This window comes from Microcaecilia unicolor, chromosome 3, assembly GCF_901765095.1.
Source record: "Microcaecilia unicolor chromosome 3, aMicUni1.1, whole genome shotgun sequence".
NCBI lineage: Eukaryota > Metazoa > Chordata > Amphibia > Gymnophiona > Siphonopidae > Microcaecilia > Microcaecilia unicolor.
In genome coordinates this window covers 79,087,894-79,113,740 of record NC_044033.1, presented here as the reverse complement: position 1 = coordinate 79,113,740, position 25,847 = coordinate 79,087,894, and the positions used below count along the sequence as shown (strand labels likewise).

At 43.6% G+C, this 25,847-nt stretch overlaps 1 protein-coding gene across 1 annotated transcript in view; it reads left to right on the top strand.

Annotated features, from left to right (window-relative positions):
* SYT14 (synaptotagmin 14) overlaps positions 1–25,737 on the top strand; it is a 166,383-nt gene extending 140,646 nt beyond the window's left edge. Inside the window, 3 exon segments of the mRNA XM_030196104.1 lie at positions 11,469–11,658; positions 22,131–22,187; positions 25,424–25,737. Coding sequence (XP_030051964.1) covers positions 11,469–11,658; positions 22,131–22,187; positions 25,424–25,737 — 561 coding nt within the window.
* Positions 25,738–25,847: the final 110 nt, after the last annotated feature.

Genomic DNA, 25,847 nt, shown 5'->3' with positions numbered 1-25,847 from the left:
TAAGTAGGTAGGCGTAAGGAAAGTGGAGAGGAAGTAGATATGGGATAGCAATAAGGATAATGGGAAACATGGTCAGTGTATAAACAGTTTTCGGTAAAAATCATGTGGGCAGTCTTTAGTTATTTTGAATCATTAGGGTAGGTTTTCTTGAAGAGATGAGTCTTCAATGCTTTTCTGAAGGGCAAAAGGCTGTTGATTGTTCGGATTGATCTTGGTAGCACATTCCAAAGCTGGCTACCCAGAAAGGAAAAATTGGATGCATAGAAGGATTTGTACTTAATACCTTTGCAGTTGGGAAGGTGTAGATTGAAGTAAGTACGGGAAGACATCAGACTGTTTCTGATTGGGAGGTCGATGAGCTACCGGATGCTATTTGTCACCATAAGGGCAATTGTACCTTGTATGAACTGGGTGCTAACATTTATGCACCCATTGTGAATATAAATACAATGTAGGTGTGCACTTATATTCAAATGAATACAGTAGGGCTGACCAATGAATAGGACTGGAGACTTGGTTGGTAAAGTACTCCTTTATTGGATTAAATCGGTCTCAAAAATATGAAGACTTGACACAGGCTGTGTTTCAGCACTACTGCCTGTATCAGGAGTCCCAAACTTCTGAAACCATACAATGGATAGTATGATAAGAGAATAGCCATACTGGGTCAGACTAATGGTCCATCTAGCCCAGTATCCTGCTTCCAAAAATGACCAAGTACTTGGGAGAAACCAAATTAGTAGCAACATTCCATGCTACTAATCTTGGGGCAAGCACTGGTTTCACCCCATAACAGACTTTGGACTTTCCCTCCAGGAACTTTTTAAAACCCAGATATGCTAACCGCTCTTACCACATCCTCCGGCAACGAGTTCCAGTGCTTAACTATTCTTTGAGTGGAAAATATTTCCTCCTATTTGTTTTAAAAGTATTTCCATGTAATTTCATTGAGTGTCCCCTGGTCTTTGTACTTTTTGAAAGAGCGAAAAATCGATTCAATTTTACCCATTCTACACAACTCAGGATTTTGTAGACCTCAATCATATTCCCCCCTGAGCCGTCTCTTTTCCAACCTGAAGAGCCCTAACTTCTTTAGCCTTTCCTCATATGAGAGGAGTTCCATCCTTTTTGTCATTTTGGTCGCTCTTCTTTGAACCTTTTCTAATTACGCTAAATCTTTTTTGAAATACGGCGACCAGAATTGAATGCAATACTCAAGGTGAGGTCGCACCATGCAGAGATACAGAGGCATTATAATATTTTTGGTCTTGTTTTGCATCCCTTTCCTTGTATTGCAGGGGGCTATATGCATGGGAGTTCTTCAGTATGGTTGTTATACTGCTTACCAAGGTCTGAGCATATTACAGCTTATTTGAAGGGCTTGCGATGTTTGCCTGTTGCCCATTCTATGAAGTATAAGCTGTTGTTAATGGTACACTATGAGGCATATTTTCAAAGCACTTTGGGAGGCTAAGTTTCATAGGTTTCTATGGAACTTTGGGAGGCTAAGTGCTTTGAAAATGAGCCTGTATGTGCCTTATCAGCTGTCTTCTTTTTATCTGCAACAAGCAGTGTAATGAAATGTGCCATCACAGCCATTGCGATCAGCTTTAGCCTGTGGTCTTGTAATTTCACCCTTGCAGTGTTTGTACGCGGATCAGACAAAGAAGGGGGTCTTTTCTATTGTTGTGCCTTTGGAGTGGAATGAGTTGCTTTTAAGAATAAAAAAGGAAGCCCAGCTGGTTGCATTTAAATGTCAGCTGAAGGACCATTTGCTATGTTTGGCTTATCATGTACCTGGGGAGCTTGGCTATTTATTGGCCTACGTATTGTTTGGCTGAACTTTCAATTGTTTTGTCTGATGAGGTTTTGTTATTGTAAATGTGCATGTTTTTTTAATGTATGTAATATTCTCTGCCCTGAATTATAAACAATAAATCAACTCAAATTAAATGACAGAATAAAAGGTTTAATGTAGTCAGGGAGCCAAGAGCAGGGGCAGTAGGTAATGCTTCTTTAATATAGGTGAAAGTTGTTTCTTGTTTTGGGATTCAGGGAGAGGTTCGGGGATATTCAAATCTTTCTGGATCTGCAGCTGTTTAATGATCGAGGCATAGCCCAGTATTCACTGGCAGCAATAGGTACATAAATGCAAGGGCGCATTCACATGGGAGGGGCATGGTTGGTGCTTCCTGTTATGTGCACCAGTTATAGAATACTGCAAGAACATAAGGAGAGCCATACTGTAAACCCTTGACTGAGGCAGCCACCATCTCTTCAGTGTCCCTGTTCCCTCGATACTTTGGCCTGGGTTTCCGCAGTGATGTCTGGTGTGGAGAGATACAGCTGGGTGTCGTCAGCATAAAGATGATAGTGGAAACCATGAGATGAGATCAGGGAGCCTAAGGAAGAGGTGTAGATTGAGAAAAGGAGGGGCCCAAGGACAGATCCCTGAGGAACTCCAACAGAGAGCGGGATAGGGGAGGAGGACGAACCATGAGAGTGTACTCTGAAGGTACGATGGGAGAGATAAGAGGAGAACCAGGAGAGGACAGAGCCCTGGAACCCAAAGGAGGACAGTGTGTCAAGAAGTAGGTTGTGATTGACAGTGTCAAAAGCGGCGGATAGGTTGAGGAGGATGAGGATGAAGTAGTGACCTTTGGATCTGGCGAGGAACAGGTCATTGCAGACTTTAGATAGTGCCATTTCTGTCGAGTGTAGGGGGCGAAAGCCGGATTGAAGTGGATCGAGGATGGCATGAGAGGAGAGAAAATCAATGCAGTGGCTGTGAACGGCGCGTTCAAGTATCTTGGAGAGGAAGGGTAGGAGGGAAATGGGGCGGTAGTTGGAGGGACAGGTGGAGTCAAGAGATGGTTTTTTGAGGAGTGGTGTGACCACAGCATGCTTGAAGGTGTCCGGGACAGTTGCAGTGGAGAAAGACAGGTTGAGGATATGGCAGATGGTGGGGTGATAGTAGGAGCGATGGTGCTAAGTAGGTTGGTGGGGATGGGGTCTGAGGAACAGGTGGTGGATTTCGAGGAGGAGAGGAGATAGGCGCTTTCCTCTTCGGTGATATCAGGAAAAGAGGAGAAGGAGGCCTGGGTTGGTTGGTTAAGAGAGAGGGTTATAGGATGAAGAGAAGGATAAGGTTTGGTGGTGAATTCGAGGTTGATCTTCTGGACCTTGTCATGGAAGTAGTCGGCCAGAGATTGAGGAGAGAGTGGGGGGGGGGGGGAGCAGAGGGTACTTTGAGGAGGGAGTTGAGGGTGGCGAAGAGACGACGAGAATTAGAGCTGAGGGAATTAGTCAATTGGGTGTAATAGTCCTGTTTGGCGAGGAATAGGGAGGATTGGAAGGAGGATAGCATGAATTTGAAGTGAATGAAATCAGTATGGGTGCGAGATTTCCTCCAGAGGCGTTCAGCCGAACGGGCGCAGGAGCGAAGGTATCGGGTGCAAGGGGTCAGCCAGGGCTGGGGATTGGTACGCCTTGTGGGACGGGAGATGGACGGTGCAAGGGTGTCTAGAGCAGAGGAGAGAGTGGCATTGTAAGTGGAGACAGCTTTGTCAACAGATTCAGAGGGCATGATGGAAGGGAGGAGATCAGAGATACTAGAGGATAAGGTGAGGGGGTCAACAGCCTGGAGATTTCTGGAAGTAGTATTTAGTGTTGGGCGAGAATGAGGGGGAGGGTGCTGAAGTATGAATGTGATTAGGTGATGGTCAGAGAGAGGAAGAGCTGATGCGCGGAAATTGGAGGGTGAGCAAGTAGAAGAGAGGACGAGATCAAGACAGTGGCCAGATTTGTGAGTAGGGGTGGAGGAGCTCAGTTGGAGGTTGAAGGAGGAGGTAAGAGTGATGAACTGAGAAACATATGAGTCGGATGGGTTATCAATGTGTATGTTGAAGTCACCAAGAATGAGGGATGGGGATGAGGGCTCAAGAAAAACGGAGAGCCAGGCATCGAAGTCGGTAAGGAAGGAAGGGAGGGACTTATTAGGGGGGCGGTAAATGACTGCAACTCTGAGTGGCAGCGGGTGGAATAGACGGATGGAGTGAACTTCAAAGGATGAGAAGCAGTGAGAAGTTCTACTATTGTCATATAATATGTAAAAAAAACATAATAATTTGTGTTAACAGCAATAAGTAGAATCCATAAGTTGAACAATATGACCCTCAGAGACTTAAAAAAAACCTCAGTGTGTGTTTTAGCTAGACCACCGGCCAATCTCGAAAGTTCTGAGATTTAATAGCAATATAGTAAATGTCAGCAGATAAAGACCTGCATGGTTCATCCAGTCTGCCCAACAAGGTGGGCAGAGTTGAATCTGGCACCATGCACAGGATCCACTTCTTCATGATTAAATTCTGGTATACTTAATCTCTGCTTTCCGTACCAATTTTGGGGCACAGACCATAGAAATCTGCCTGGCACTGGTCCTACTTCCCAACTACAGGATTTTCTGTCAAAGCCAATTCCAGCCTTGATCCTGATCTGAGTTTTCCTACACGGGACCCAGACTGTAGAAGTCTGTCCAGCATTGGTTGTACTTCCCAACCTCTGAAGCTGCAAATCAAAGCTTAGTCCAGTTATGAGGCTGTTATAAGTTTTGCTTTAATTGGATTCCATCCTTTTTCTATATAGTAATCCTCTGTGTTTATCGCACTCATTCTTGAATTCCGTCACCATTTTTGTCTTCACAACCTCCCACAGGAAAGAATTCCAGGTGTCCACCACCCTTTTTTTGAAAAAGTGTTTCCTGACATTGCTCCTGGAACCTCAACTCATGACTTCTAATTCTAAAGATTAGTTTGTGTATTGATACCTTTTAAGTATTTAAATGTCGTGTCATATCCTCCCTATCCCTCCTTTCCTCTAGGGGCTTCAAGTGTCTTCTTATATGTTTTGTAGCACAAGCCCCATATCATTTTTATCACCATCCTCTGAACTGCCTCAAGTCTTTTGATGTCCTACTCCTTAGTGAGATATGGCCTCCAAAATTAAACATAATGCCCTAAATGAAGCCTTGCCAACAACTTGTACAGAGGCACTAACACCTCCTTTCTTCTACTGGATATGTCTCTTTATGCAACCTAGCATTCTTCTGGCTACAGCTTTGTCACATTGTTTCATTGACTTAAGATCCTCCAACACTATCACCCCAAGATTCCTCTCCCGGCCTGTGTTTATCAGCATCTCATTCCCTAACAAAGTTTCTACACCCTAGGTGCATCACTCTACACTTCTTATTTTCACTGCCAAACATTAGACCATTCTTCTAATCTTTTTAGATCACTTCTCGTGTTGTCTACTCCCTCTGGGGTGTCCACTGTGTTGCAAATCTTTGCATTCTCAGCAAAAATGCAAACTTTCCCTTCTAACCCTTTAGCAATATGACCAGGGCTTTTTTGAGGGGTACTTGGGGGGTACTGAGTACCGGCACCTTTTCCATTTTGTCTGCTAAAATTGACCCATGGTCCCCAAGTTTTGATGAAAGAGCTCAGGCTCTACACACCAATTCTGCCTTCTCATAGATTCTGTGACTGGTTGCAGGGGGCCTGGCTATTGTTGGGTGGGTCCCTCAGTGATCACCGACCCCTGAAGGGTGACCTGGCATTTGAGTACCGGCACCTTTTTTGCTAGAAAAAAACGCACTGAATATGACTCACAAATATATTGAATAGAATCGGCTCCAATACTGATCCTTGGTGTACTCCGCTACTCACCTTTCTTTCCTCTGAGTGAATTCTATTCACTACCAACCTTACCACCCTCTGATGTCTGTCAGTCAACCAGTTTCTAATCCAGTTCACCACTTTTGGTCCTAACTTCAACCTGTTCAATTTGTTCACAAGCTTTCTGTGAGAAACCAGGAAGCTGGCAAAAGAATCTGTTGGGCCGCTGGATGACCGAGGGGTAAAAGGGGCGATCAAGGAAGACAAAGACGTAGCGGAGAGACTGAATGAATTCTTTGCTTCGGTCTTCACCGAGGAAGATTTGGGTGGGATACCGGTGTCGGAAATGGTATTTCAAGCGGACGAGTCAGAGAAACTTACTGACTTCACGGTAAACCTGGAGGACGTAATGGGGCAGTTCAGCAAACTGAAGAGTAGCAAATCTCCTGGACTGGATGGTATTCATCCTAGAGTACTGATAGAACTGAAAAATGAGCTTGCAGAGCTACTGCTAGTGATATGCAACTTATCCTTAAAATCGAGCGTGGTACCGGAAGATTGGAGGGTGGCCAATGTAACGCCGATTTTTTAAAAAGGCTCCAGGGAAGATCCGGGAAATTATAGACCAGTGAGTCTGACGTCGCTGCCAGGGAAAATGGTAGGGGCTATTATTAAAAACAACATTACAGAGCACATCCGAGGACAAGAATTACTGAGACCAAGTCAGCACGGCTTTTGTGTGGGGAAATCTTGCCTGACCAATTTACTTCAATTCTTTGAAGGAGTAAACAAACATGTGGACAAAGGGGAACCGGTTGATATTGTGTATCTGGATTTTCAAAAGGCGTTTGACAAGGTACCTCATGAAAGGCTACAGAGGAAATTGGAGGGTCATGGGATAGGAGGAAATGTCCTATTGTGGATTAAAAACTGGTTGAAGGATAGGAAACAGAGAGTGGGGTTAAATGGGCAGTATTCACAATGGAGAAGGGTAGTTAGTGGGGTTCCTCAGGGTCTGTGCTAGGACTGCTGCTTTTTAATATATTTATAAATGATTTGGAGATAGGAGTAACTAGCGAGGTAATTAAATTTGCTGATGACAGAAAGTTATTCAAAGTCGTTAACTCGCGACAGGATTGTGAAAAATTACAAGAGGACCTTACGAGACTGGGAGACTGGGCGGCTAAATGGCAGATGATGTTTAATGTGAGCAAGTGCAAGGTGATGCATGTGGGAAAAAAAGAACCCGAATTATAGCTACGTCATGCAAGGTTCCACGTTAGGAGTTACAGACCAAGAAAGGGATCTGGGTGTCGTCGTCGATAATACACTGAAACCTTCTGCTCAGTGTGCTGCTGCGGCTAGGAAAGCGAATAGAATGTTGGGTATTATTAGGAAAGGTATGGAAAACAGGTGTGAGGATGTTATAATGCTGTTGTATCGCTCCATGGTGCTTCCTGCTTTTAATATACCGAAGAAAGATATAGTAGAATTGGAAAAGGTGCAGCGAAGGGCGACTAAAATGATAGCGGGGATGGGACGACTTCCCTATGAAGAAAGATTAAGGAGGTTAGGGCTATTCAGCTTGGAGAAGAGACGGCTGAGGGGAGACATGATAGAGATATATAAAATAATGAGTGGAGTGGAACAGGTGGATGTGAAGCGTCTGTTCACGCTTTCCAAAAATACTAGGACTAGGGGGCATGCGATGAAACTACAGTGTAGTAAATTTAAAACAAATCGGAGAAAATCTTTCTTCACCCAACGTATAATTAAACTCTGGAATTTGTTGCCGGAGAAATTGGTGAAGGCGGTTAGCTTAGCAGAGTTTAAAAAGGGGTTGGACGGTTTCCTAAAGGACAAGTCCATAAACCGCTACTAAATGAACTTGGAAAAATCCACAATTCCGGGAATAACATGTATAGAATGTTTGTACGTTGGGAAGCTTGCCAGGTGCCGTTGACCTGGATTGGCTGCTGTCGTGGACAGGATGCTGGGCTCGATGGACCCTTGGTCTTTTCCCAGTATGGCATAACTTATGTACTTATGCTTTGCTAAAGTCCAAATAGACCACATCTAGTGTGTGCACTTGATCCAGTTCTTTGGTTACCGAGTCAAAGAAATCAGTCAGATTTGTTTGACATGATCTTCCTTTGGAAAACCATGTTGCCTCACATCTTGTAAGCTATTGGATTCTAGGAATTGTACTATCCTTTCCTTCAGCAGTGCCTCCATAATTTTTCCTACCAGCGAAATAAGGCTTATCAGCCTGTAGCTTCTCTGTCACCATTTTTGTGGAAAGGGACCACATCTATCCTTCTCCAATCCCATGAAACCTCCCCTGTCTCTAAGGAGCTATTATACAAATCTTTAAGAGGGTCCACCAGAACTGCTTTGAGCTTCTTCAGTATCTTCGGATCTATCTCATCCGGCCCATGACTTTGTCTGCTTTCAATTTTTCTAGTTATTCATAAACACATTTTCTGTGAATGATAAAATATCTACTCCCATATATATCTTTGTCAGCCAACAGAGGTCCTTCTCCAGGATTTTCTTCCGTGAATACAGAACAGAAGTATTTATTTAGTATGTCTTCCTTTTACTCATCACTCTCCACATACTGGTTCTCAGCAGCTTTCAGTCTCACAGTTCCATTTCTAGCCTTCCTCCTTTCCCCAATATACCTGAAAAAGTCTTGTCACCTCTCTTTGTCTCTAGCCATTTTTTCCACATGCACTTTCACCAGCCTTATTTCTCTCTTCACTTTGAGTTTTTGTGGTATTCTTTTCTATGCTCTTCTGTACTTCATAAATTTTACCTCTTTTGCCTTTATTCCTTCAGACACATGTTTGGTGAACCATACAGGTTTCCTTTGCCTCTTGCTTTTGTTTTCTTTCCTTACGTAAATATATGTTGCCATTTTTATTGCTCCTTGCAACTTGGACCACTGACTTTCCACTTTTCTTATAACCTCCTATCCTGCTAACTCTTTTCTCAGGTACTCCCTCATTTTACTAAAGTCAGCATGTTTGAAATCCAGGACTTTGAGTTTTGTGTGTCTACACTCCCCTTTGGCTCGTATATGGAACCATATAGTATAATGATCACTACTGCCCATGGGGGACAATCCACCCAGAGTTTAGACATATTTTTCCCATTTGTGATCATTGGATCCAGCATTTCTGCTTCTCTGATGGGTTCTGTCACCATTTGCCTGAGGAGAGCACTTTGAAAGGCATCCACTATCTCTATTTCTTTCCGATTCTGTGGATGGAACACTCCAATCTGTATCCAGCAAGTTGAAATCTCCCAACAACAGAATCTCACCTTTCATTTCCAGCCTTTGGATATGTATAACTAGATCTTTATCCAGATTTTCGTTTGTGTTGGAGATTTGTAGATGACACATGTATGAACAAAGGTTGGTTCTCCAAGACGATCCATATCACTTCCTGCTTTCCCCAGTTTCCCTGAATGTCAGCTGCTTTTATGTTGTTTTTCACATACAGTGCTACCCCTCTACCTTTCAACCAATCATTTCTATCAGTCCAAAAAGATAGAGAATGCACTGGGCAGGGCAGGGCACCACCATTTTGATGGCAGCGCTAGGAGGGACTGTGCTACTCTCTCCTCCATCATGGAGGTACTGGGGGGGGGGGGCAGGGATTGGCCACTAGACCATCAGGGTGGGTGGGTGGGTGGGTTAGCAACCCACTAGGCCACCAGGGATTTTTGGGGGGTTGGGGAGGTTGTGGGGGGCTGGAGATCCACCGATTGAGAGTTAGTGTCACAGATTTCAGGATTTAGTAAGTGAGCCCTTGTGCTGATCTAGAGACCAGCGGTCAGAAACCCAACACTTCACCTGCAGCAACCACTGTTCCCCAGTGGTTGAGCCCCTAGGTTTGGGTGGCCAACAGGACTTAAGGAGTCGGGCGGTGAGATGGACTCAGGCTCAGACAAGAAGAGGAGACGAGGCCAGAGCTGGCAGAAGTCAGGGCCAGGCAGTGGTCAGGTCAGGCAGCGATCCAGCAGAGTTCAGGTCCAGGCAGTAGTCAGGTCAGGCGGCGATCCAGCAGAGGTCAGGTCCAGGCAGTGGTCAGGGCAGGCGGTGATCCTGCAGAGGTCAGGTCCGGGCAGTAGTCGGGTCAGGCGGCAATCCAGCAGAGGTCAGGTCAGACGGCGATTCAGCAGAAGTCAGGTCAGACGGCGATTCAGCAGAAGTCAGGTCCAGGCAGTAGTCAGCAAGGAAGAACATCAACAGGAAAAATGCACCAAACACCAGGAAGGTTGTAGCTGAGGCAATGAAGTAGTGAGAAGTTCCTGGTTTTAAAGTAAAGGCGCCTGACATCAGAGTGGGCGTGGCCAAAGTGTAGGGGCGCTAAAGTGTAGGCGCGCCGAAGCTGTAGCTGCACCCAAACTGGAGATATCAGTGCTAGTTGGTTATCTTTAAACTGGCCAAAGATAAATATGGCTGCTAAACCGGTTTTAAAAATCAGCAGATAGCCAGTTATATTGGACAATATAACCGGCTACCTGCTAGCTGCTAACTGGCAATATTCAGTGGGAGATAGCTGGTTATCCCCTGTTGAATATCACCAGATAGCCGGCTATGTACCATTTAACTGGCCAGGTATCATTCCTGGCCATTTAAATGGTTTTCAATATCAGGCGGACAGTCTTCTGTAAGTTACGTGTGTGACTTAGAGCTCCATCCATGTATACACCCCACCCCCTTGCATTTTTGCAGTATGTAAGTTAGGCATGCCGTTAAGGGATATTGCTGAGGCATCCTGCTGACACTTGCACAGGTGAGTGTACACTTAATGCTCATATTCTAGACATTTCCATACGCAAGGGGTGCGTACATGCAGGTGCCTAGATTATAGATGTGTCCCCTAAGTAATAACCACTGCTGTTTACATGTTACACTCCAACAACATTTTAACGTAAAAATAAATAAGGAAGAAATAAACGCCAATTAAGACACTCTAATTATACAGCTCTCACCAGAAAATTAGGTGGCTGCCAGAAGGTTGAACTGGAGAAACAGGGAATATTTCTTTCCGCATTTATCCTTCAGTAATAAGAGCTGTAGATCTTTGTATATCTTAGTTTTACTAGCTTGGAGTTGTGTGTTAGTATAGTGATTTTCCTCCATGGATGTTTTAAGTAATTCCTGGAGATCATTCTAGGGTTATAGCTTTTTTTGTTGGAAAGATTCAGTTAGTACTTGTTAAGTGTTTATCGTGGAGCCTTTAAGAAAAAAACCTTTTAAAAAGCAACTTGTAAGAGAGATGTTAGAATTTAGAGAGGTTTGCATCAGAATTTGGTGAATGTTTCAAGCAAGTTCTCAAACTTATTTATTTGGATTTTGCTCACACCTTTTCAGTAGTAGCTCAAGGTGACTTCAATTCAGGTACACTGGATATTTCTCTGTCCCTGGAGGGCTCACAATCTTCCTGGGGCAATGAAGGGTTAAGTAACTTGCCCAAGATCACAAGGAGCAGCAGTGAGATTTGACCCACTTGGCCATTCCTCCACTCCACTTATGTCTGTGCAACTTAGAAAACAAAATACTACACAATATTACTAAGCAAGGCCTAATTGATCTATAGTCACGTTATAGGTGTTGCATCTCTCTGGCTCAGACAAAAGCCAGGGGTGAAATTGTCAGGTGTAAAGTGTGTTCCTGCTATTATTGTTAATGGGAATTACTTGCTCAGCTCCTCACAAATCACCCAATTTGTTTCTGTTCTGTAGAAACATATCTAAAAGTTGAATTTCTATTTTCAGGGTTGCGATTCCCAAATGAGCATGTCAGAGATGTCCTGCAGTGAAAGCACCTCTTCTTGTCAGTCTCTTGTACATGATTCAACTCCAGAAATCCTAGTCGGCCTTCTTTATAATGCCACTACTGGAAGACTCTCAGCGGAAGTGATAAAAGGCAGCCACTTCAAAAACTTGGCAGCAAATAGACCACCCAGTGAGTGAAAATCTTTTTGTATCTTAATGCTTCTGCACTTGTATGAATCTCAGTGGTAAGGACTTCAAGCCTATCATTTAGTCTTAACTGTATCAATCAAAACAAAGCAACGCAGCCATCAGCTAATAACCTGCTCTAGTTTTCTTAGTCTACGGGGAAACAGCAAAATCCAGAAATGTGCTGTAGAATATTGCCTACACCCAGAGAGCACTGTTTTCATTTTTCACAGCAAATGACTAGCAAACTGCCTTAATTACTGAAGGAATTAGTAGATTATACCAGCAGACCAGTGGTGTAGCCAAGGGTGGGCTCGGGTGGGCCCAGGCCCATCCACTTTGGGTTCAGGCCCACACAGTAGCAGCACATCTCTAATGTGGCTGGCAGGGATTCTCAAGCCCCACCAGCCGAAAACTCCCAACTGGCCCTCCTGCATACCTTTTAAATAGCAGATCTTTGCCTGCAGCAAGCCTTCCCTCTGATGTATTCCCGCCTATGCAGAAACAGGAAGTTGCATCAGAGGAAAGGCTGTGGGGCTAGCAGTGTGTATTAGTTGCTGCTCGCTGTTGGTGAAAATCTGCTATTTAAAAGGTATTCAGGGAAGGGCGGATGTTTGAGAGACCATATGGATGCAGGCAAGAGAGGGAGAGACCAAATCACGTGTGTGACAAGGCGGAGTTCTTCTGCCCACCCATCTTGGGCCCAGGCCCACCCAAATTTGGGAGTCTGGCTATGCCCCTGCAGCAGACCAGAGAATCCATTGATAGTTTTCAGTGAAGAATCATGCATGTTATAACAAGTAAATTTTTGAACTGTTTTTGTACTGCTGATCCTCGAACGTCTAAAGCAGAGTTTCTCAAACCTGTATTGGAGACCCCTCAAGGTTTTGGGCCATCCATAATGCATGTGCATGAGAGGAATTTGCTTGCTCTGCAGACCCAGTATGTGGAAATATGTGTTGTACATATGCATTGTGGATTTTCAAAAAAGTTGGGGTCCCCAAAACAAGTTTGGGAAGCCATGCTCCAAAGGGGATCTCCAGTTTTCAACTTCTCCTGCTGATTCTGAAATTAATAGTATCGTTAGGAAGAGTAAACTGCTGTTGTGGTACCAAGCCAGATCTGCTGTAGTTAGCAAGGGTTGAAGATGAAAAGGAAAGACAAAACTCGGAAGGTATATTAGACAAGGATATGAAAATGAGCCATGCCAAGAGGAAAATCTGAAAGAGTACATATTTTCCAGCCCTGATGCCAATTACAATGACATTAAGCAAGTAGGCTTTCTTCTTGAAGATTAAAAAGTTAGAAGACAAAAGACAGACTTATGAATCTTACATAAAGAAAGATAAACAATTAGAAATTAGGAGGAACGTTATCAACATGGGCTATCATTAAGGTGAGTTATTTTACCACAAGTCACGCTGTTCTAAGTCTAGAATTCAATTACATTGAACATTTGCTTAAGAGCACATAATGGAAGAATCTTCTGGTTAATGTTATTTATAATATTAGTTTAACTTAAGCATTCCTCTGGGCTGACCAGTGGCTCAGAGGTAATGATGCTATGCAGAAAACTGGCATGGATGCCTAGTATAGATTCCTTCTTTTCAAGCTGTCAGAGACTGGGTCACAGCACAGGCAGAAGTCAGGGCCACTGAGAGACAAAGCCGAGCCTGGGGCAAACACCCCCCTCTAGGCCCGCCCCCCACCCCCACCCCAGGCCTGCTTACTTGTCTCCTCTCCTGCTCCACTCTGCTCCACTGCATAGGTCCTTCTTCCTGCTGCATCCAAACACAGGAGGCGGGAAGCGGCAGGAAGAAGGACCTGTGGCCGGCAGAGCTGGGTCCTGGGGAATTTTGCTCCTCCTCTCAGCGGCCTTGGCAGAAGTTACAACTCCAAAGGATATCAAATGCCTACAGTCATAAGAATGCACCCTCTGGTTATCTCGAGAGCACTATTGTACAAGTTAAAGGAGTGACCTATGTTCCCTGGATGCTGCACAGGAAGATGCTATGCTGCTTGTGTCCTAAATTCCCATGGTTTGAATTGCATGTAGTGAGCAGGTCCCAAAAGACTTACCTGCCTTCCCTGCAAAGTTCAAACCATAAGACCCAGCAGCACACCTGACAGATAAAAGTTAGTCAGAAGGGAAGGGAAAAGATTTTGGATTTAGCTCACACCTTTTCCAGTTGTAGTTAATAAGTACATAAGCCCATAAGTATTTCCATACTGGGACAGACCGAAGGTCCATCAAGCCCAGCATCCTGTTTCCAACAGTGGCCAATCAAGGTCACAAGTACCTGGCAAGATCCCAAAACAGTACAATACATTTTATGCTGCTTATTCTAGAAATAAGCAGTGGATTTTCCCCCAAGTCCATTTTAATAATGGTCTATGGACTTTTCCTTTAGGAAGCCAACCAAACCTTTTTTTTAAATCCCGCTAAGCTAACCACTTTTACTACATTCTCTGGCAACAAATTCTAGAGTTTAATTACACATTGAGTGAAGAAATTAAACTCTGGAATTCGCTGCCAGTTCAAGATGAGTTACATTCAGGTACAGCATTTTCCTGTCCTCAGAGGGCTTACAATCTAAGAGAGTAATTCTGTAAAGGAGTGCCAAAAGAAGATGCCTAATAATTGTCTATTCTATAAAGGAAAGTGGACATCAATGTTCGGTAATAGAATATTAGCGTAACCGAGTACATGATGACTACTTTCATCAGTCATAGAGCTGGTGTAAATGCTGGTACCTAGTTGCTGCAGATACATGTGTAAAGAATAGTATTCTATAAGTTATGCACATAAGTTTGCATCCTGCCTGGGCTCTGCCCACCTGTTAAATACATGATATGTAAGATATGTATGTATTTTTGGCATTTACAGACACAGATATGCTAGCCATTCATGTGTGTATTTGGCACATAAATATTAGTGCTTTCATTATGGAATTACCCCTTAAGGGTCCAATTCTATAAGTGGGCACCTCCTATTAGGTATCCCAGTGGTATATGGTGCCAGCCTATTTTATAATCCACTAATCCCAGTATCAATATTATATTTAATGGAGGGGGTTCTTCATAGACAATCTTTTATACCCAATTTCAATTATTTCTGAGCAATATTCTTACATAGATTTCAAAGGGATTTGAGTAATGGATCTGTCAGATAAACATGTCACCACCATTCAGGCTATATATATGAGCCAGGCACTTTTTTTTCTTATGGTGGGCATGTATTCTTCATTGACCCATACTTTTTAATATTTAAACTTTCACCCATCATTTTAAATCTTAAATGTTCTATCTTGTAAAAAAATACACTTAGCTTATGTGAATCTTCCGTTCTTTTTTTCTTTTTTGCTTATCTCTTATATAAATTAAATTCGGAGACTTCATTAATCCGATATGAACTCATGTTTTGCACATACTGCTGTGTCAAGGTACATCTCCTACAAGGTCATAGGCGTAGTTTGACTGTTTCATTTGGGGGGGCAAAGAATGGGCGGAGCATATTAGCATATCATTTGCATATATACATATGCAAATGAATATGCTAATATGGAGGAAGGAAATGAAATTTACAGGCAAAATATCACAGATGCACATTTCAAAAAGCTGACACATTTCAATTAATAAATTATGAATAAAATACTTTTATTTACCTTTGTTGTCTGATCATTTAGTTTTTCTATTCGCTTTGATCCCAGTGTCTTCTGTTTTATGCAGTGTCTTCTTTCCAGTAGGCTTCCCTCTGCTCCCCACCCTCCCAGTCCCATCCATCTGTTGCTCCTTCCCTCTGCTCCCCACCCCTCCCAGTCCCAACCATCTCTTGCTCCTTCCCTCTGCTCCCAACGCTCCCAGTCCCATCCATCTGTTGCTCCTTCCCTCTGCTCCCCACCCCTCCCAGTCCAATCCATCTCCTGGTCCTTCCCTCTGCTCCCAACGCTCCCAGTCCCATCCATCTCCTGGTCCTTCCCTCTGCTCCCAACTCTCCCAACCCCATCCATCTCCTGGTCCTTCCCTCTGCTCCCCACCCCTCCCAATCCAATCCATCTCTTGCTCCTTCCCTCTGCTCCCAACACTCCCAGTCCCATCCATCTGTTGCTCCTTCCCTCTGCTCCCCACCCCTCCCAGTCCAATCCATCTCCTGGTCCTTCCCTCTGCTCCCAACGCTCCCAGTCCCATCCATCTCCTGGTCCTTCCCTCTGCTCCCAACTCTCCCAACCCCATCCATCTCCTGCTCCTTCCCTCTGCTCCCCACCCCTCCCAGTCCAATCCATCTCTTGCTCCTTCCCTCTGCTCCCAATGCTCCCAGTCCCATCCATCTCCTGGTCCTTCCCTCTGCTCCCAACTCTCCCAACCCCATCCATCTCCTGCTCCTTCCCTCTGCTCCCCACCCCTCCCAGTCCAATCCATCTCCTGGTCCTTCCCTCTGCTCCCAACGCTCCCAGTCCCATCCATCTTCTGTTCCTTCCCTCTGCTCACCATCCCTCCATCCCATCCATCTTCCCTCTGCTCCCCCCCCCCCCCGCGAGGTCCAAGATGGTGACTCCGTCTACCCCTCTCTCTTCCTCCCTCCCTCCGGCGCAGGCAGCAGTTTTTTCCAGCATTCCTGGCAGCGGTAGCGATGTACACGCTGCCTTCGGTCTGCCCCGGAAGCCTTCTCTTAAAGTTCCTGTTCCCACCTATGCGGGAACAGGAACTTGAAGAGAAGGCTTTGGGGCAGAGCCAGAGGCAGCGTGTACAACGCTACCGCTGCCAGGAATGCTGGAAAAAACTGCTGCCTGCGCCGGAGGGAGGGAGGAAGAGAGAGGGGTAGACGGACACGCTCCTCTCCGTCCGCTTGGCTTCCCTGCCCTCTCTGTCTGCGTCCCGCCCGAAAGGAAATGACGTCAGAGGAAGGCGGGACGCAGACAGAGAGGGCAGGGAAGCCAAGCAGATGGAGAGGAGCGCGTGCCTGCATGTGTTTTTTTTTTTTTTAAACTAATGGCGCGGCGGCGCCTCGCATCGTTTGGGGGGACATTGCCCCCCCTCGCCCCCCCCCCAGTCTACGCCTATGCTACAAGGTAAAAGAACATATGCTTATAACATCAAGCCTTCAAAATAAATTAAGCTTAAACAGTCCATAGCACTCCATTACCTCCACATGAGCTAGAAAAAAATCCGTAGCTCTCTCTCAGCGTTTCAAAAATGGCCGCGGCGTTCTTCTGCTTTTATTATCATTAGCTCAACCTCTCTACAGCTGCTTCATGATGTTAACCAATCCCGAGCTCCCAGGCTGTAACTCCACCCCCTAGAGTCTAACGTCAGATTACTGACATCCACTCGATTTCACGATTTAACCCATTAGGGTTGACTGAATTTAAAGAAAAGATCCACGATTGTTCTCTATAATTTAAGATACTTTCTAATATAGAAACATGAGTTCATGTCGGATTAATGAACGTTTCCGAATTTAATTTATATAAGAGATAAACAAAAAAAGAAAAAAAGAATGGAAGATTCACATAAGCTAAGTGTATTTTTTTACAAGATAGAACATTTAAGATTTAAAATGATGGGTGAAAGTTTAAATATTAAAAAGTATGGATCAATGAGGAATACATGCCCACCATAAGAAAAAAATGCCTGGCTCATATATATAGCCTGAATGGTGGTGACATGTTTATCTGACAGATCCATTACTCAAATCCCTTTGAAATCTATGTAAGAATATTGCTCAGAAATACTTGGAGTTGGGTATAAAAGATAACCTATTTTGTAATGGCATCTGGCACCCAGATTCTGTTATAGAATACTAATGTAAGCCAGTTTCAGCATGCCTTACAATTATGCACCCGCAGTTACATCGGCCATAGACCTGGCATAACTGTAGACATCTAAATGTAGTAAATTACTGTGTTCTGTAAGTTGTGGGTGTAAGTGGCAGCCCCACCTGGGCGGAACACACCCTAGCATGTACATGCAATGCCACTTAAACGCACCCTTACAAAATAGTGCTCAGTCAATTTGCTGTCACATACATTTGTAAGTGCTTGTTTTCTGTACATCTACATGCGTAAGTGGTCATAACTATAAGTACCTATTATATAGAACTTCCCTTTGTGTGTACCTGAGTTAATGGAGGGTTGAATGATTTGCCCAAGATAAAAGGAGATATAGTGGGATTTGAACCAGGCTTCCCCCGTTCTCAGTCTGTTGTTCTAACTGTTAGAGTGCTTCTCTACTCCAGACCACTACAATGATTGGTTTAGACAAAAGGCAGGACAGGGATTAGAAATGCATAAAATTCCCAAATAGGCACAAATGAGTCAGTTGCATCTTACCTTCAACCCATTGTCATAAATGGTAGCAAATGAATTGTACAAAAAATATAGATCACACAGAGTGGAGGAGTGGCCTAGTGGTTAGGGTGGTGGACTTTGGTACTGAGGAACTGAGTTCGATTCCAGGCACAGGCAGCTCCTTGTGACTCTGGGCAAGTCACTTAACCCTCCATTGCCTGCCGCATTGAGCCTGCCATGAGTGGGAAAGCGCGGGGTACAAATGTAACAAAACTAAAATAAAAGAAATATGTAATAGTGTGAGATTACCATTAGGGGCACCATTTCAGATCTGGCACCAGCCATGACAAGAGGAACTGGGGATTGCTCCTGCTCGATTTCCACTGGACTACCAGGGACACAAGTGGTATGTCCTCTTTGAGGAGGGTGGGGAGATTGGATCTGGGGGAGGGGAAGCTCTGATGGCCCCTATAAAATGTGGCCCAGGAGCATCGGAGTCAGCAACCTGTGAGACTGTTACACTGCAAGTTGCTGAGTCCCATAGTAAATCAAGGTGCAGTGAAAGCTCACCTTTTACTGCACCTTGGTAACTTCCTCTTTTAGTGTGTTAGGCCCCAATTACTGGGATAAATTACCTGTGGAATTAAAAGAAATGCCAACTTTAACTTTGTTTAGGAAGTGTTTAAAAAACATATTTTTTCCAAAATATGTAAGGTCAATTAGTAGATTATGAAATAAAAATTTCTGGTTGCTCTTTTTCTTCATCTCTATCTTAATTGTTTAGTTTATGATTTAAACCACTTTGAATGGATTTAACTATAAAAGTGGTATAAAGCCTGATGATGATGTTAATGATGAGGTGCCTAAGTTCTGGACAAGCACACATAACTTATAGTACTTGACCCTAAACATTTTGCATTAAGGAACTTAAAGAATATATTTCTAAGATATTTATTTATCTATTAGGATAAAGTAACATAATATTTATTTGTAGGAGATTTTAATTTTTATGGTGAAAATTTGCACTGGGAGAGTCCTTGCCCTGTACCACTCCACCCTTAGTCTGTGGCAAAGCCCTTGAAATGACAAAAAAAACCCAGCTGAGCCCAGGTTCAGCTCAAAAGTAAAGTCTTTATTCAATATAGAACAAAAAGGAATTCCTACCTTACCTTGACAGGCTTCAAAAGCAGTATAACATCTATTTCATGTATATACAGTGTGACCAAACTCCTTAGGCTTTCTTTCTCCTAGTCTGAGCCTCCTTGCTTCCTTCTGGGACTAAGCTTTTAGGGCTTCTTTTACAAAACCACGCTACTGATTCCCGTGTGGCAAATGAGAGGAAGCCCATAGGAATTGAATGGGCTTCCTCTCATTTGCTGCATTGGGAATCGATAGCGTGGCTTTATAAAAGAGGCCTTTAACTTCTTAACTTGGGCCCTGTCCTGAACTCCAGGTTCCTCCAGCTGTGCCCTGGTTAAAGTGGGTTGGGCTGTTGTTCCTTACAGAGGACTGGAGATCTCTTCTATATAACTTTTCACAAGGCCTTTTTCTTATGTAGACATCCTAAAATTACATCCATTAGGTACTTTTTTCAAAATTGGGTCCTCCATTTTGTGTTTATGGGAAAATTGTATAGAAAAAAACGTTGATATTCAGTGCTGTTAGCCAGATAAACAGTACTGACTAGAGCCATCCACAGATTGACAGTGACATTATCCAGATAATGCCATTGAAAGCAGGGCCACCAAGAGGGGGGGAGCAAGGGGGCAAAATTCCTCGAGCCCGGGCCTCCAAGCAGGGCCCAGCACTGGGGTCTCTCTCTCTCTCTCTGTCTCTCCTGCTCCTGACTGGACACAAGTGATCGCATCCCAACTGGAGCAGGGGAGAGAAAGCTCTGGTGCCTGGGCCCCCCTTGGAGGCTAGAGAGGACCTGGAGGAGCAGACACAGCAGGCTGGTGGGGGTCCCCCCCCCCCAGGCCCTGCCAGCAGAAGAGAGCTTTCTCCAACGCTGCTCTTCTTCACTCTGCCACATTGCCTGCCAAGCGGTGCTGGAGGAAGACTCTTCTGCTGTGGGCCCTTGGGATCCCTGCTAGCCAAGGTATTTACAGTTGCAGCGGCAGGTGGCAGCGATCCTGGGGGGGGGGGGGTGGCAGCAGTGACGATCTTGGGGGGGGGGGGCAGTGGCGGCGATGACGATCCTGAGGCCGGTGATGGCGGCCTTGCCCTGGGCCTGGCTCGGTCTCTTGGCAGCCCTGACTGAAAGTCAGTACAGACTGCCCAGGCACTATCTGGGCAGTGCTGGAAGGGTCAGGGGGTAGAACCAGAATTTATCCAGAGGCCAGCTTTGGTATCTGGACAACTGTCTGGATTACTTAAGATACCAAAAAAAAGCTGTGATAAGTTGTCCAGACAGTTATCCAAATCATGGCTCTGAATACAGCCATTATCCAGATAATGGCGGTGGTCGCCACCTAAACCAGATATTCAGTGCTGACATCCTGATGTTGGCTGGTGCTGAATATTCAAGTATATGTTCAAATACCACACTTTGCCATTCACCTTGAGAGCATGCATTCCGTTTGCTGTTTTTTTACAAAGGTCCTTTTTCAAGACCGATTGTTTTCAGTGCTGATTGGTACATTTACCATTGGACAGTTTCACTATCCAGATAATATAGAAAGACTCCTGAGACAAGGCCCTTGGCCAAAACACAGTGCTGTGTTTATTCTCCTGTCAATAAAATTTGCATTACTAAGAATTTGGTGTTTCTTTGATTTGTCCCAGGAGAACATGTTCTTGTTTCTTTGTGTTCTTGGTAGGATTTCAGCATTCCTCCACTTAGGTGGACTCTCACTGTAAACACCACTGAAAAGAAATTCAGACTGTGGTGTTTAAATACTGGCCTGTATGTGCAGGGCTTTTCTTTTTAGAGTTCAAAGCAGCTGTCCTGTAGCTTCTCTCTTCCAGGCAGGCTACAGAGGAGGGAGGGGATAAGCCTGGAATTGAGTAGGAGACAGTTACTTTGCTCCCTCATCCTGCTCCTTCATCTCTAGTAGCTCCTGTCTCTGGCCTGCCTACACCTTCCCCCAGTTCCTCTTCCTTTTTGTCTACAAATTGCACCCACTGCCAGACCTCTCTGACTCTCAGCTGCTTGGGAGAAATCCTTCATCCTGCAGGCAGGCTGTGAGTTGTAGCTCCCTCCCAAGGGAATCCAGCCATTGAGCTATCCTAAGTGTTCGTGACTAAAGTTAAGTGCCTAACTATAGACTTATGCAAGCATTCTATAACAACAATCGCCAATATAGAATTTGTGCTTACCCCCGGATTCTGTGTACGTCACCCAAATTTGGGCATGGATCTAACTAGCCAATTAAGCGCTAACAAGCAATAATTGGTGTTAACAAGTACTTAATTGGCAGTAATTAGGAGTTATGTGTAGATCTGTCCTGCGACAGATCTATAAAGTGCACCTAAATTTCATAGTGCACAGCTGAAAAGGGGGCATGACTACAGCAATGCCGTGGGCGGGTCAAGCGCTTTCCCAGAAATTAGGTGCCATTTTTAGAATACCTGCATTTGTTCACCTGCCATCAGTTGGGCGTGAGCATTTACACCAGCTTTTGGTAAGCATAAGTGCTCAGGCCCAAAGTTAGGCATGAAATGCATTCTAAGCTGGTATTCTGTAAAGACTTTGCCGCACAGAGCACCCTTTACAGAATGCTTTCTTAGCACAGATCACAACAGCGCCTAACTTTATTTTACCATGTGAAAACAAATTATGACATCATCAACTCTAGAGGCAGCATTTTGTTTTTTAATGACCATAAGAGGGATCCATGTTGTATATTGAAGATGTGTTGATTTCTCTCCATAGCATGATCTTAATACCTGATGTTTTCTGTTGTCAGTATGCCATAAATTATATGGATGCTTTCCTAAAATGTTCCATAGATAGAGGGATATAAACGTTTAATAAATATTACATAAGAATAGCACATAAGTTTCAATCCATTAGATTTTACTAGGTAGCTCCCGTGCTCAAACCTTTATCTGAGCAAAACAACGTTTTTATGTTTTACCACTTCCATGAACAGTGTTTCCTCTTAAACTTTAACCTTTTACCCTTTCTCACCCGACTATTGACATCTGGTCATTATTTCTTTTTCTGCTTTCCACCCCCTGTTGTCAGATGGACTGTTCTGTTGTCTAAAACACTTGATAGGTGGCCAGGTTTATATAATTCGAGGTGAGTTCTATAGCGACTTAACTTGGATGTTGTCTTTTTCATGCAGAGGAGAACTTGACAGCAGTGGAGTCCTGTTGGTTTCCAAAGTACACATAACACATTATCTGTAATAGTCAAACTAAGAGTACAAGTGGAATATCTCTCTGAATATGGATGATGGTATTTAAATCCTCGGCTCAAAGAACACAAAATATCTCTTTGTATACAAACATATTTGTGTTACATACATTATTGATTTGTTTGCATATGTATTATTATTAAAGCCCACAAAAAATACACACCAATGCATTTAAAGACACAACATTAAAATGTATTTTTATAGAGGCATCAAACAAGGTCTCAAATCTGGCCATTGTTTTGGCTCAATTCATCGTATTGCCACTTATCAGATACCTCAATTTTTTGTATATAACTTGTGAACCATAATCGATTTGATATATTCTTCATGTATTAGACATAAATTGAAACAAAGGTGGTGCTATATATTACAAAAGGTATTTAAAACTGTACCTATCTTAAATGGCCTCTAAATGTTCAAAGATCCAATATCAATGTTCAGCACTGTTGGGTCTGCTTCGGGGGTCAGTCTTCAAAAACTTGCCATATTCAATTTTTGTAACTTAAAAAAGCACAAAAACCCCACAATCACAAAGATTTGCTGCATGATTCAAACACAGCAGATGTGTTCTATATAAGCCATTTTGTATCTGTGAAAATAATAGTTTATACCATATATACAATCGTTATTCAAAAACACAGGCCACAATAGTATTTGCAAATAATTTCAGAAAATTCCCAAATGATGCACATGCTGAGAAATAATTGGTCTACAGCAAAGTGTTTGTGCTTACCGTGTTAGTCCACTTGGCTATGTGTGAGTAAGAGTCAACAAACAAGTTGTAGGTGCTCTAACCCTTAGGCAGGGTCAGCTTAACCATAAGGCAGACTCTGCAGTAACCTTGGGTGGCAGCTTTTGGAAGTAGGGATGGAAGAGGGGGAAAAGTTCATCTGCAGTCAAGACAGGTTCCACAAGAGTGGAGAAGAGTTAATATGGTCCCTCTTCACCAAAAGATGTTGATGTGGGAAGCTGCGGACTGATAAGCCTCACTTGGGTGGTTGGAAAAGTAATGGAGGTGCTACTGTAGGATAGGATAATGAATTTCCTGGAATCTTAGATCTGAGGCAACATTGTTTTACCAAAAGGTAAATTGTGCCAGATTAATCTGATTGATTTTCTTTGAATGGATGACCAAAGAGAGAGGGATTTGTATGCATTAGTGGCTGACTGGCTGAGGTACTTCCAGGACCATGTTTGGGAAACACTGGTTTAGTACATGAGTAGACCCAAAGGAAGAAAATTCCCTTCATGACCTTGCAATAAAGATATTGTATACTCTTCAAATTTCCTGTAGGAATGGAAAATATTTGAAATCAGGATGATCAAACATTTTCGGGTCAGTATTCAAAAGGACTTATCCATATAGCAGCAGCCACTGTGTGGATAAATCTTCTGTCTGCCAATTTTTAGCTGCACTATATAGATAGTGCTGCTGAAAATTCTTCCAGACTGCCCCAACACTGTCCAGATAATGCCAGGACAGAGTAAGGATATACTGCCTAACTCTATGAATAACTGACGATATTCAGCTGTTATCCATCTATAGGGTTACCATATTTTGTCCCCCAAAAAGGAGGACACATGCTCCACCCCCACCACACACCCACCCCGCCCCCTTTCACACCCCACCTGCCCCCTGTCACACCCTTGGTCCGCCCCCTGTCAGATTTTCCCCTCCCCCCTGTCACATACCCCGTCGCCCCCCCTCCCCGTCACCCCCTCCCCTTACCTTACTACTGCCCTGGTGGTCTAGTGACCTCTTCAGGGCAGGAAAGAGCCCCCTCTTTCCTACCTGGAGCGCTGCCCTGCATGCATCCTTCCTGTTGCTGATCCTCAGCGCCGAGTCAAAATGGCCGCCGAGAGCTGAAGTCTCGTGAGGTCACTTCAATTCTCGGCGGCCATTTTGAATCGGCTCCAAGGATCAGCAACAGGAAGGATGCATGCAGGGCAGCGCTCCGGGCAGGAAAGAGGGGCTGCATTTTGTTTCTCCACTGACCTGAAGGGTACCAGCTTCTACAGTTAACTTTCAAAAATTAGTCCGATAAAAAGGTATCACATAAAACTTGTTTGTTGACCCTTATTTCCACCACGTGTAGGTAAAGCTTTAATAAACCACTTGAAGGTTTTTTTCCCAGAAAAACTCATGTTAAACATACTTTAAGACAAAATTAGCAAAAAGCGCTATTCAGCTTTATAATGTTCTAGTATTCTTAAGAAACTTGGCTTCATTTCGATCATCTTTAAATGAAGATGTCTTCAGTAAGTAACCACATCCATGCAGAGATTTTGCTTTCCAATGCCCATATTCGGTATTTCATCCAAAGCTGTTTTGATGTCACCATTCTACTCCCCTATTCCTTTTCCCCTTTTCATTAGTTGTTTTCATTGCTGTTTGTTACGTATTCCTGGTCTCTGGAAAGTCGGTGGTACGCTTCAAGTCTTGTGGCTGGTTGAAGCTTGCTCAGTGTTAATAATGCTGTAATATCTTGCTCACAACAGCTAAAATGGGAACAAAAGAGGATTATGATGTATACCTTTAAATTGTTTAATCTAGGACCCTCTAGTAATATAAATACACAGAGGACAATATTTAGTGGGTGGCCATTGCGTACAGATAAGGCCATGAGTTATCCACCTATCTTTATGCAGATTTTCAACTGTGCAAGCCATTTAAAATTATTGAATATACAATTCTAAAATCAAAATAAGTTATCCAGATAGCTCTGGATATAGGCGCTATCCAGATAACCTTGGAAAGTCTGCTCGCCCTCTTCCTCTTAAATGCATAACAATTGGCCGGACATTGATGTCCGGCCAGCCCAAATTTTCAGCATAAACAATTTATGTGGTTAACTCTGAAGTTTTGAATATAGACCACAATATTTAAGTTATTGTGGCTTTGAAAACATTTTCTGCTTGTTTGGCATCTTTTATAAATTTTACTTTTAATGTTTTATGCTGTACATGCCAAAAGTGAATTTGTTGGACTAAATTCACTTGACCTGGTATACTTCATATCCTTCTGTGTCAATGCATTATTTTATTAGGAAAGATGGCTTAAAGCAGAGCCTTGGTTTGAGTGATCTTCTGACATTAATTATCATCATTTATTTTATAGATACATATGTAAAGCTTACCCTTCTGAATTCTATGGGTCAAGAAATGTCCAAATGTAAGACATCCATCCGGAGAGGCCAGCCAAATCCAGTGTACAAGGAAACCTTCATTTTTCAAGTGGCACTGTTTCAGCTTTCAGACGTAACTCTAATATTGTCTGTGTATAATAAACGCAGCATGAAGCGCAAAGAGATGATAGGCTGGATTTCATTAGGTCTCAACAGTTCAGGAAATGAGGAACTTAACCATTGGACAGAGATGAAAGAATCAAAAGGACAGCAAGTATGTAGATGGCATACCCTTCTAGAGTCTTAACATGTACCATTAGAGACACATGGCTCAGTGGAAGAATCTGTGTGTCAGTAGGGCTAATCTTCATTTGCCTTACACCAAGGAATCTGCCAACAAGGATACCAGCTTCTACA